At 39.1% G+C, this 13505-nt stretch overlaps 1 protein-coding gene and 2 non-coding genes across 5 annotated transcripts in view; 1 reads left to right on the top strand and 2 right to left on the bottom strand.

Moving 5' to 3' along the window:
• osbpl1a (oxysterol binding protein-like 1A) overlaps positions 1-13505 on the top strand; it is a 33158-nt gene that overhangs the window by 17439 nt on the left and 2214 nt on the right. For all 3 annotated transcript variants that reach the window (XM_086046536.1, XM_086046534.1, XM_086046535.1), the window contains 11 exons: positions 761-959; positions 3973-4048; positions 5522-5656; positions 5747-5844; positions 6686-6868; positions 6943-7050; positions 7250-7339; positions 9691-9811; positions 10948-11055; positions 11285-11408; positions 11589-11679. In XM_086046536.1, the coding sequence (XP_085902662.1) occupies positions 761-959; positions 3973-4048; positions 5522-5656; positions 5747-5844; positions 6686-6868; positions 6943-7050; positions 7250-7339; positions 9691-9811; positions 10948-11055; positions 11285-11408; positions 11589-11679 (1333 nt within the window). The remainder of the gene's footprint in view (positions 1-760; positions 960-3972; positions 4049-5521; positions 5657-5746; positions 5845-6685; positions 6869-6942; positions 7051-7249; positions 7340-9690; positions 9812-10947; positions 11056-11284; positions 11409-11588; positions 11680-13505) is intronic.
• On the bottom strand, positions 4715-4786 carry trnap-cgg (transfer RNA proline (anticodon CGG)). The gene has a single exon. It is a non-coding gene; the product is annotated as a tRNA-Pro (tRNA).
• Positions 5034-5105, bottom strand: trnap-cgg (transfer RNA proline (anticodon CGG)). The gene has a single exon. It is a non-coding gene; the product is annotated as a tRNA-Pro (tRNA).

Raw genomic sequence — 13505 nt, forward strand, 5'->3', positions numbered from 1 at the left:
TATTTACTACCTATATCCAAAAAATCTGATAGAAAAGTTGAGAGATAGAAAAAAAAATATTTCATTCACTTCTAAAATTATGACTTTCTTTGTGAAAGTATGCAACTTTTTAATTTTAAAAATTTGGCTTCCAGTAATTTTTTTAATTGAAAAAAATCCCACTGTAATCTTACGGTTTTTTTTGTTTTTTTTTTCAAAAATGTACCCCCTATATTGAAAAAAATAATCTTATTAAATATTCTCATCATTTTATTTCTTCTTCTCTTGAAAAGATGTGCCTTGTAATTTTATTCTAGTTATAATGTAACTTTTTTTTATGCCTGAAAAAGTCTCATTTGATTCTCATAATATTATTGTTCTTTTATTCTTGAAAGCATTTTTATCCTGGAAAAAATTGACTTCATTCTTGCATTATTTTTCATTGATAATATATGACTTTTTTTACCTTTATTCTTGAGCCATTGTGACTTTTCCTTGAAAATGTACCACCATACAAAAAATCAGATTATTAAAAAAAAAAAAAAAGATATCTGATAGAAAAATAAATCTGATTTTATTCACTTTAACACAGTCACTTTTTTTTCTTGAAAATACACATCTGTTCAATTTCAAAACATTTCTTTTATTGTAGTAATTGTCAAAACGTTTCATCTCAAAGAAAACTGAATTTGAGCTTGCATTGTTACGGTTTTATTCTCGAATGATCTAATGATCTAATTTTTCAGTCTTGAGTTACCCTAAAAAACATCCATCCCGCCAGGTTCAGACTCAGAGCTCTCCCTGAGCGGCTTCGAAACTGTGGCGAGTCGTTCCTTCGAGGAAGAGGAGGAGCAGGACGACGACGAGGAAGGCGGCGTCATGTTCGGCAGCGGCAGCAGCAGTCGCCCCGACGGCATGTCACGGGGCGATCACCATGGCAACGACCAGCAGACGCAACCCAACGGGATCACCACGTATAGGTCAGCGGTGCACGCCGGCGATTTAAATGAGATGCGCACACACACACGTCGAAACTTAATTCAGGGGAATGTTATTAATATAATATATTACAGACTGAAGTTGTAAAACTATGACAACAAAGTTGTAATTTTACAAGAATGAAGGGGATGAATTATTATGAATGCATAATAAGGAAGATGTTGATATTGGAATATTTTGCATATTTTATTCCAATTTAAAACACAGGAGGCGGTCTTGTCACATACAAATGAGCCATTTGTTATTATTATGACTTTGTTTAGTTCGAAAACTCTGAATTCATTCTCTTAATATTGTGTATTTATTCTTATATAATATTATTATATATATAAAAATATTAAAATCAGTTAAAGATAACTTATTTACATTTAAAAAAAAAACTTAATATTGTTATATTTTGATATTACTCTTGGACTTATCACCCAGACTTCATCCTCATAATATTATGAAAAAAATAGTCATATTTTTATTGTAAGTATAAAACTTCTTGATCTAGAAAATTCTATCTTTATTCAACTGATGATTTTTTTTCCCTCGAAAATATACATGTTTTTAATGTAGAAAAACCTGAAGAAACCCAAAGAATAAAAATGGACTTTATTTTATTGATATTACGTTTTTATTCGTATTATTGTGACTTAATTCTCCAAATATGTAACAAACAAAAATCTGATTTTAAAATGACATAATTTCCAAAAATTGTAAGAAAAACAAAAATATAACCTTATTGTTGTAATATTAACACTTTTTTCCCCCATACTATGACTTGCTTCTCTTGCTTTTTCATCTAGAAAGATTTGACTTCACTTCTAGTAATATGTCTTTTTTTCTATTCTGTAATATTATGATTTTTCCCCAATTATACAACTTTTAAATCTCCAAATATCGCCCCCAAAAAACAACAAGCAGTAACATCTAACTTTCATTTGTAATTTACAACTTCTTTTTCTTAACACGCCAATGATTATTTTCTGAAGTCGTCATCACCAACTTGGCTCCTCTTATTCATTTTAGCCTCTCGGCTCTTTCCACTTGATGCGCTGAATAATTTAGGGCAGCGTTGCCCCCCCCCCCCCCCCCCCCCCCGAAAGAGCGGCACGGAAAGGACAGGTGTCTTTGTCTTAGTCGTTTAAATATTGATGGGGGCTCGGCTTAGGGTGGGAATCAGTCAGCTCTGTTGACCGCTCCCTGCAGGCAGCTTTTAATGAACTGCTTCAACATGCTCATACTGGACATGCGTCATGTCAAGTATCATGCAAAAGTATCCACCACACCTATTTGGAAAAATAGTAAGACGGCACTGCCATTAAGACAATCATTTGAAGAAAACGCACATTAGCTGTACAGTATATTCCCACTTATTCAAGCTTTTTTTTTTTTTTTTTAATGTAATTATAATGTGTGCCAGTCATATACGAATTTTGTCGGTTTGTGCGTGTCTTGTTTGCAGCACCACGTGGGCATTAATGGTAGCGCTCTAGAGTGATTTAGATCCTACTTGGCAAGCAGGACTTTTTGTGTGCTTGGCTGCTCTGAGTCCCGCTGTGCCCCACTCTCGTATGGTGTTCCACAGGATTCAATTTTGGGGCCCCTGCTGTTTTTATTGTATTTGCTGGCCTTGGGTGGCATCTTAAGAAAACATGGTATTTCCTTTCACTGCTATGCGGATGATCAGATCTACAGTCTGTCCCGCTAAGCTAAAAGGACACTTTCTCTTTGAGGCAACTTTTGTCCTGTCTGGAGGAAATCAAAGCCTGGATGGTGCTAAGGTTATTGAAATTCATCGAAAACAAAACAGAATTTATGGTGTTTGGTCCCAGAGGCCCTTTTACATCCCACCTTGTTGACGTTGGCTCTCTGGCATCTTATTTAAAAGGAACAGTCTTGAGCTTGGGTTTTAAATTGGACAGTGATTTTAAATTGGACCAGCACGTTGGTGCTGTTGTTTAATCCGGCTTTTTTTTTTTTCTCCTTTCACAATAGCACTTAAAACCATGCCTTTATTAAATCTCATCTAAATGCTAGGCAATCCATTTTTAAAACTCAACTCAAACACACATTTTTATTCTTTGGCTTTCAACTCAGTATGAGACTGGTCATTGTTTTAGTGTTTTATTGTGTTTACTGTTTTTATGTTATTATTGTTGTACCCATCTTGGTTTATGCACTTTGTATGCAGCTATGGTTGTTTTTAAAGTGCTCTATAAATAAAATTGAGTTGAGTTGAGTTTTAAGCAGATTTTCACTTTTAGGGGGCTGGCCCGCTCCCTTATCTCTGTATTACAATTCTAAATTCTCATGAATTTTTTTCTGGTTATGTTTTTTTTTATCAGACATACAAAGGAAATTACCCCCAAAACAGCACTACAGCATAAGACTGATGAGACTTTTTTTGTTTTGTCTGGAAACTGAATCACTACTCTGGGTTTAGTGGGAGCTTCACATCAGGCGCGTATTCTTTTTCCTTTGACAGCGTTGGAAGAAGCCTGGCTGGTCCAATGCACATCTTGAGATTTCCAGCCCGGCAGGCCACATATCATAGAAGCACTGCCAGGTTTTGTTGCAGCGTGTCACTTAATACACGAGAAGTCTCCTTAGCGGGCCAAGACTTAAATAAGATATGACACCTGCAGCTATTGTGTGTCTGTGATGTTTAACCAAATAAGAGCAGACAGCCGAGAGTCATTTTCAGTGTAATTCATCAGGGATTGTGATGAAAGTTGAGTCAGAGGAAACCCTCAAATCAACTTTTGAAATCCAAATGAACGGGAATGCAATTCTTCCATACTAGCCCCCCAGTCTTTTTGTCATTGTTTTCTCGAGAATATGCAAGATTTTAGCACCAAAAAATATGATGACCATAGTATAGCTTTTTATACAAAATATGTGGTTTAATCACCTCCCAAAAAAAGTCGGACTCATTTCACTCTTATAATATCAGGAGAAAATGCTTTTTTTTTTTTTTTTTTAATGCGTCGTGTATTATTGTTTCAGGACTAGTTTACCTGCACCCATGTTTTCAAGAAATGACTTCAGCATTTGGAGTATTCTCAGAAACTGCATCGGAATGGTGAGAATGGATGCCCATAACTCAGCATGCTAGTTCATTTTGTTTCATTGAAGCTATGTTTTGTACACTTTTGTCCATGTGGGCCCCTGTGTAGGTTGGCTGTACGGTTTTCATCGTACTTGACTGAAAACGTTTTGAATTTTCGTTGACTAAAACTGGACTGAAACTAGCACCTATAGAAATGACTGAAATGTGACTAAAACTCATGAGCATTTGAGTACAAAAGCCTTACTCACCCAAGTCCTTTTATATCCATAGCTATAATCACAGGCCTAGACCAACAAGCCTCACCTTTACATTAATGGGCCCATTACTCGTCACATGGGCCGTCGTGTGACAATTGCCAGATGAATGGGGGGAAAAGCCTTGAAAAGAGGGATTGTCTAGGATTAGAACCCGGGACCTCTCCCAGCCGAAGCAAGAATCATGCGACTAAAACAACGAGCCACGGAAGTGCTTACATGTGCCCCCTTATTTGTCACATGGGCCACCGTGTGACTACAGTACTGCCAGAGAATGGGGGGGGGAAAAGTCAGTGAATCCAGGATTCGAACCCGGGCCCTCAACAATCATACGACTAGAGCAACGAGCCATAGACAAAAAGTGACGGCCCCAATACTTGTCACCTGTGACAATTGCCAGAGGAAATGCCTTTGAGATCAGATTGGGCTCGTCCGGGATTTGAACCCGGGACCTCTCACACCCGAAGCGAGAATCATACGACTAGACCAACGAGCCACAGGAGTGCTTATATGATAGCCTTAATTTGTCACATGGGCAACCGGGTGATGATTTCCAGAGGGGGGAAATGCCCTTGAAAAGAGGGGTCATTCGGGATTTGAATGCCAGACTTCTCACAACCAAAGCAAGAACCACACGACTTGACCAACAAGCCATGGACCGAAAGTAATGGCCCCATTACTTGTCGCCTGGGTCACCGAGTGTTAATTGCCAGAGAAAAGGGGGGGGGGTGATTTTTTAAACTGGGCTCGTCCGGGATTTGAACCCGGGACCTCTCACACCCGAAGCGAGAATCATACGACTAGACCAACGAGCCACGGAAGTGCTTGGAAAAAGAAAACATGGGGAATTGCCATTGGAAAAGGGTGGATCAAGATTTGAATCCCGGACTGCTCACAACCAAAGCAAGAATCACACGACTTGACCAACAAGCCATGGACCAAAAACAATGGTCCCATTACTTGTCACCTGGGTCATTATCATTATAGATTAATTTATCGCTTGTGTTTGTTTAAAAATACATGCGCCAAGTAACCAATAATAATCACATATATCACAATATCAAGGGGGAAAAAAAATCGCAATTAGATTATTTTTCAAAGTCATCCAGCCCTAATATAATTGACGAAAACTTGACTAAAACTAATAAGCATTTTCATCTAAAAGACTAAAATTAAGATGGCTGCCAAGAGCAACACTGCTTAATCAACCTCAACCCGGCGTGGCTTCCAGGAGCTCTCCAAGATCGCCATGCCGGTGATCTTCAACGAGCCGCTCAGTTTCCTGCAGCGTCTGACCGAGTACATGGAGCACACGTACCTCATCCAGCAAGCCAACGGCACCTTGGACTCCCTTGACAGGATGAAGGTGAAGCGACGAGCCCAAAACACAAGTCCAGTCAGGAAAGGGGCGGCTTGGGTGGGAATATCTTGTTGATTGTGCAACTTTTGTTTTCAGTGCGTAGCGGCCTTTGTGGTGTCTGCGGTGGCATCGCAGTGGGAACGGACGGGCAAGCCTTTCAACCCGCTGCTCGGAGAAACCTACGAACTGGTCAGGTGAGGGGGAATCAATTTATTGAGCCAAGGCACACATTTTACATTCCATCAATCTTAAGGCAAACCTCCAAAAAATAAGGAAACTATTTCTGTGCTTTCCCCAAAAGAAGACAAACTACTGATTTTGCAGTTTACTAAGAAGAAAACTGTTGATGTAGTCGGCCAAAAAGAAGATAAACTACTCATTTTACATTCTATCAATCTTAAGGCAAACCTCCAAATAAAAATATCACAAAAAAGTACCTCATCATCAAAGCAGTTTGCGATATTACTTGGCGAGAGGTGAGGCGTACACACGCCGACACACACGGGCAACAAATGCTGATAAGGACACGTTTTGTGTTAACTAGTTAACCCCCAGCAAGAAAACAAGCAAAAATGATGGCTTTGTGTGAAAAAAAGAAGGCAAACTACTGTTGCTGCACTTTCCTAAAAAGATGACAAACTAATTAATGTTGCACTTTCTTAAAATGAAGAAAAGATATTGACGTCACACCTTCCTAAAAATAAGGAAACTATTTATGTGCTTTCCCCAAAAGAAGACAAACTACTGATTTTGCAGTTTACTAAGAAGAAAACTGTTGATGTAGTCGGCCAAAAAGAAGATAAACTACTCATTTTACATTCTATCAATCTTAAGGCAAACCTCCCAAAAAATAAGGAAACTATTTATGTGCTTTCCCAAAAAGAAGACAAACTACTGATTTTGCAGTTTACTAAAAAGAAAACTGTTGATGTAGTCGGCCAAAAAGAAGATAAACTACTCATTTTACATCCTATTAATCTTAAGGCAAACCTCCAAATCAAAATATCACAAAAAAGTACATCATCATCAATCCAGGGAGGACCTGGGTTTCCGGCTCGTATCGGAGCAGGTGAGCCACCACCCCCCCGTCAGCGCCTTCCATGCCGAGGGCCTCCAGCAGGACTTTGTCTTCCACGGCTCCATCTACCCCAAACTTAAATTCTGGGGCAAGAGTATGCAAGCCGAGCCCAAAGGAGTCCTCACGCTGGAGCTGCCCAAGTGAGGACCGCTATAACACACCACCACATCCTTTGGCTTCTTGTGACGCTTCAAGTCATCGGTTTCCCGTACAGGCACAACGAAGCGTACACGTGGACCAATCCCACGTGCTGCGTGCACAACATTATCGTGGGCCAGCTGTGGATCGAGCAGTATGGAAGTGTGGAGGTGATCAACCACAAGTAAGAGGATTTCCTCAATGAAGTGTTTCGCCTCAGTACTGGTTCAGAGATGCTACTGCTATTGATATCCAGTGGTTATGTTCTTTTTATTATTTTGTTGTTCTTGTAGTTGTTTTGAATAACAGTATGACGCTGCCACTCATGTTTAGGCCTCGGAGCCGGTTTCCATGCACTTACTTCTCTTTACTTCCGTGTGCAGAACTGGTGAAAAATGCTGTCTCAACTTCAAGCCATGTGGCCTTTTTGGCAAAGAACTGCACAAAGTCGAAGGATACATACTGGATAAAAGGTACACACACATTAGTGTCTTTAAATAGGAGTCAAGGCAAATATTTTTTTTAAGAATATGTTCTCGGCAGGCCCACTAGTTGAAACACGGCATTCTGATTAATTTTGTGTTTGTGGAATATAAGTAGCAAAATGCACTCGTTTTTAGCCATCTGTGGGGGCGGCCATTTTGTCTTCTGTCGACAGAAAATGACGTCACAACTGCTCACAACGACCAATCACGGCTCAGATTCAGGAAACAGGCCAGACGTGATTGGTCGTTTTCTGTCGACAGAAGACAAAATGGCCGCCCCCACAGATGGCTAAAAACGAGTGTATTTTGCTACTTATATTCCACAAACACAAAATTAATCAGAATGCCGTGTTTCAACTAGTGGGCCTGCCGAGAACATATTCTTAAAAAAAATATGTTTGGGTTGACTTCTGCTTTAACAATTATAAAAAGTATACACACACACCCTAACTTCATTATACTATTGCAACTTTTAAGGCAAAAATATAACGTTACACTTTGAAAAAATGTTCCTTTAAATCCATATTCTGACTTTTATTTCCCAAAATTCACACGTTTTTTTTCATGAAAGTATCCAACTTTTTTTTAATTTTCAACTGTCAAGCAAACCAGGGTTTAAATGAATGTTTAACATCTTGCTGTTTAATTGCTGCTATTTACAAATGTATCTACAAAGCATCCTTTTCATCATCTCCGCAATCACACTTCATCATTCCTTGTGTACTTTCATTATTTCCAAACCCTGGCGCATAGTGGGAAGTACCATTGCCATCACTCTTGCTTTCGAGTGATTCAGATTAAAGACGGTGCAGCAAAGGCAGCATGTATCCACCTGGTGCCGATTAAAAGTGAATCAAAATCTCCTCATCCTTCATTATATTTCACAGCCAGCGTGATTTAATGTGCTTTAAGTACACTTTACCAAAATCATTTATAAATAAAACCGCCATTTTGAAGTGCTTTGGCTGGACTCCAATCCATATCATTAATTAACAATTCCCCCACAATTAGCCATTCATCTGACTTGAGATGGAGCGTCACGAGCTGAATTAAATTTCACAACTGCAAGAAGGGCAGCCAAGTGGGATTAAGGAGGAAAGCGACAAACCGTGGAGCAGATGGCTCATTGGAGAATGTGAGATAAGATGGGATTTTTGGGGAGGGTTTGCGGAGCATTTGAAGCCGCTGACAGTGATACCGCCACTGAATGTGTAATTTGCGATATTACTTGGCGAGAGGTGAGGCGTACACACGCCGACACACACGGGCAACAAATGCTGATAAGGACACGTTTTGTGTTAAGTAGTTTCCCTCTAGCAAGAAAACAAGCAGAAATGATGACTTTGTGTGAAAAAAAAGAAGGCAAACTACTGTTGCCGCACTTTCCTAAAAAGATGACAAACTAATTGATGTTGCACTTTCTCAAAATGAAGAAAAGATATTGATGTCGCACCTTCCTAAAAATAAGGAAACTATTTATGTGCTTCCCCAAAAAGAAGACAAACTACTGATTTTGCAGTTTACTAAGAAGAAAGCTGTTGATGTAGTCGGCCAAAAAGAAGATAAACTACTGATGTTGCACTTGACTAAAAAGAAGACAAACAAAAGAAAGAAGACACAGTCACTTTGCTAAAAATAACAACTTTTGATGTTGGACATTTGCCAAAAGAAGACAAACTATTGGTGTTATACTTTTCTAAAGAGAAGCCAAACCATTCATGTTGCATGTTCTTAAAATGAAGAAAAACTATTGTTGTCTTTACATGAAGAAAATAATTTATGTTCTTTCCCAAAAAGAGGAGAAACTACTGATGTTGCACTTTACTAAAAAGAAAACAAACAATTGATGTTGCAATTCCCTAAAAATAAGACAAAACTATTTATGTTGAATTGTTGTGAAAATAAATAAGACAACCAGTTCATGCTATACTTTGATAAAGAGAAGACAAACTATTCATGTTTCCCTTTCCTAAAATAAAGCCAAACTATTGATTTTGTTCCTGAAAAGAAGATGAGCGCAATTTCAAAGCTGCAGGAAAGGCAGCCAAGTAGGTATGAAAAGAAAAAAAAACAAAAGCAGCAGAGCAGATGGCTCACTGGGGAAGGCCAGATCAGCTGGATTCTATTATTTGTATTATTTATTTTTTCATTGGACACTTAACACAGTTGACCGTGAGACCACCGTAAATGTGCATTTTGCAATATTACTTGGCGAGAGCCACAAATGCTGACAACGACAGTTGTGTTATGTTACCTTGTCACCGCCTAGTAAGAAAACAGGCAAAAATAATGATTTGGTGCGCATGTGTGCGTGTGTGGTTTTATTTTGCACACAAAAGCAAAAAGAAGCTGTGCGCGCTGTATGGAAAGTGGACCGAGTGTTTGTATGTCATCGATCCTGCTGACCTGGAGGCTCACAGGCAAAGCGACAGGAAAGGAGCAGAAGGCAAAAGCAAAAAGGTAATTACTCTGTGCCTCACTACTGTGAATATACTATGATCATAAAAAGCCATTATTAACTGGACAGGCCACGTTTGATTAACATTTTAACATTTCTGACTGACTCATGCTCTACTTCAACCCCGTGAAAAAAAACCCCAAAAAAACAGTGGAGCTCAGTGTCTGGCTAGCGAACAATCTATTAATGTTGCGCTTTCCTAAAAATAAGCCAATCGATTGATGTTGTACTTTCTCAAATAAGAAGACAAATGCTTGATGTTGTACTTTCTCAAAAAGAAGAAAAACAACTGTAGTTGCACTTGCCTCAAAAGAAAACCATCTATTGATGTTGCACTTTCCTAAAAATAACCCAAAGGATTGATGTACTTTTTCAAAAAAGAAGACAAATGATTGATGTTGTACTTTCTTAAAAAGAAGACAATCTATTGATGTTGCACTTTCCTAGAAGGAAGGCAAACGATTGCTGTTGTAATTGAAATCGTTGGTTCTTTTGTCTCAGACAGGTTATTGGATTATCATTTACCTGACATGTTTTGGTGACAGTGTTTCGCCTTCCTCAGTGTCACATGATGTCGTGTGACTCCAACCCCCAAATTTGACAGGTGGGTCGCACCATCATCGAACATCAGACGATTAAAGATGAGTCACACAACATCATGTGACACTCTGAGGAAGGCTAAGGACTGTCACCAAAACATGTCAGAAAAAATGATCATCTAATAACCTGTCTGAGATAAAAGAACCAATTTCAATTACAAATTAGAGACCCAATGAACTTTATTCAACGGTTGATGTTGTACTTTCTTAAAAAGAAGACAAACTATTGATTTGCACTTTTCTAAAAAGAAGACAGACTACTGATGTTGCACCTTCCTAAAAAGGAGCCAAACTGTTGTTGTGCTTTTTTTTTTAATGAAGAAAAACTACTGTAATTTGCACTTTCCTTAAAAAAAACAACGACTAATTGATGTCACATTCTGCTAAAAAGAAGACAAAATAGAGATCTTGCACTTCCATAAGAAGAAGGCACTTTGCTAAGGAGGAGAGAAAGTATTGATCTGTAAAATGACCTTAGATAAAGAGTTTAACTTGGATGGGAGTCATGTAGACATGTACTCCTGCTGCCTCATGTGCAGGGTGGCAGCGAGGAGGATGTTCCCTCTCAAGCGCCTGACAGTGTGGACATGATTCCCGGCAGCCAGCTACTGTGGAGGATCGCCCCCCGGCCGGCCAACTCTGCCCAGGTCGGCTTTGAAAACGCAGACAAAAACGAAGGACATTTTCGCTTAATGTCAGCTAGATTTATAAACGTGAATTGAAATTTTTTTCCATATTCTAATTTTTATTGTATTTCGTTAATAAGTGTCTTTTTTTTTTTTTTTTTTTATCAATTGTTGTAGTTGCTTGAACACCTTGATCCTTACTCATGTAACCCTTGAAATGAATCCAATTTGCCTCCTCACCTGATCGCAGATGTACAGCTTCACGTCCTTCGCCATGCAGCTGAATGAGCTGCACGAGGACATGGAGGGCGTCCTTCCTGGCACGGACTGCAGGATGAGGCCTGACATTCGAGCCATGGAAAACGGCGACATCGGTAATGATTCAGTCTTTGCAGCTGTAAAATTACTGCATTTTCATCTCAGTCATGACGGTAGTAGTAAGTGTTTTTTTTTTTTTTTTTTTTTTTTGTTTTTTTTTTTTTAGGTACTATGTTGTATAAAAGTTTGCCAGCCACTGGTTTATGGAGTTCTTACTTTTGTTATTATTCCCGTAGATTTGGCCAGCGAGGAGAAGAAAAGACTGGAGGAGAAGCAGAGGGCGGCCCGCAAAAAAAGTTCCAAATTGGACGACGAGTGGAAGACGAGGTGAGTTCATTGAATGAAAACGTCTTTTTGGAATGGCTCCACTTAACAGGAACGCTGTAATTAAAGTCTTCTAATTAGAGCCTAAATGGGCACTGTCTGTCTTTGTTAGTGACAAGACGGATCCGTTGGAGGCCGTGTCCTCATCATTTCGCCAAAAACGGGCCACAATTGATCGCTGATATTCACAGTGTCCACACTCGTTTGTCTCTGTTTAATGTGCTAAGATGAGCGGCCATTCTGTGTTAATTACTTACACTCGAAGCGTCTTTGGAGGACTACTTTTTGGCGATGTGCTCGTTCGCTTTCTTCCTCGCGCCAAAGTTGTTTGAAAAGGTTAATTACGCTCTCATGGCCCGAATATGACACTTTATCCAGGAGATTGTTTGCTTAGCTAGCAAAGAAGGGCGTAGCTAGCCTTTAGCTCCCAAATTTATATCTCGAGCCACTTCCTAAACCACACCCGCAAATGGACGCTTATAAGTGTAATTATTATTCGTTGTGTAATTGTTATCAATCAATCCATCCATCAAGATAACAGCAAAGCACTACTTTGTATTAGACAGAGCTATGGCCTGTATAAATGAAGCTCCTCCCCTTAATTTCAAATGTTTGCTTTTCACGTGAGGGCTTGGCCCGCAAATGTTTGTTGCGTCGAACGCTCGAGCGAAATGGATGTTTATTTCTCCTTCCTTGTCTGTTTTTGTGCTCGCACACTTGGCCCAAGGTTAGACTTTGACGGCTACGTGCTCGACATGCGCGATGGGATATCACCAGCAATAATTGAAAGAAAAGCCTTTCATATCCTCCGCGCTTAGATATCATCTTGAAATGTGTCCCCCCTCTCTCGTTGAGATGGGCTCGGTGGGAGGGTGGGCAACGATGTGCTTTTATCGCTCATCTGCTCTACATTTCATCCAGTTACCCACCTACCGTCTTTCTTTTTTCTTCTTTCTTTTCTTGTCAATATTCCTCCTATGCTTTATGTGCTTTAAATTAGGGCCTAACCGATATGGGTTGTTTGAGCCGATGCCAAATTTTGGCAGAAAAAATAAGATGGTTTCGAATTATAAACCTATTTTAAACATTGATTGTGCATTTTATACGTTTTTTTCCCCCCGATGCATTCCAATGGGCGCCAATTATAGGCGGATTTTTGCTATTGGCCGGATAGCCTGGTCCTTATTCACCGCAAATACGGGGGGTCAGCTGTAAAATACATGATTAAAAAAAATACCTTATTTTTTCACTCTAAAAATAATTGGGTTAAAAATAACACACTTTTGGGTCAAAAATGGACCGATCCACAAATTAGGTCAATTTGACCCACCTTCTTGCATTGTTTTGTACAAAACAGCCCATTTTGGGGGTTGTTTTCTGCAAAACAACCCAGAAAGTTGGGTCGAATTGACCCAAGTAGTGGATCGGTCCTTTTTTGGCCCCAAATTGTGTTTTTTAAACCCAACTGTTTTTAGAGGGTAGAATGCGGTGTTATGCGTTTAATGAATGAAGTTATCAGGACATTAATCCGTGTCATGTGTGTTTGTGTTACCAGTAGTTGAATATATATCATACTTAACACATTTATGTTGGATTTATGTTGCACTATATTTCTATTTTGTTTTTCAAACAACCTGTGACTTTCGGTTGTGTGTAAAATAGTGACATCCAGGTCAATTCCGTGAACAACTTGCATTGAAATTGGGATTTGATTTGTTTTATTTTGATTATATTTAAAGATACAAGGTTATGGTATAGATCTATGTGTAGTAAATAATGAGACCAGTTTTACTTGTACTTATAGTTAGCAAACAGAGAATTGACTGGTT

Source organism: Filicampus tigris, chromosome 12 (genome assembly GCF_054856515.1).
Source record: "Filicampus tigris isolate MCC_2025a chromosome 12, RoL_Ftig_1.0, whole genome shotgun sequence".
Lineage (NCBI taxonomy): Eukaryota > Metazoa > Chordata > Actinopteri > Syngnathiformes > Syngnathidae > Filicampus > Filicampus tigris.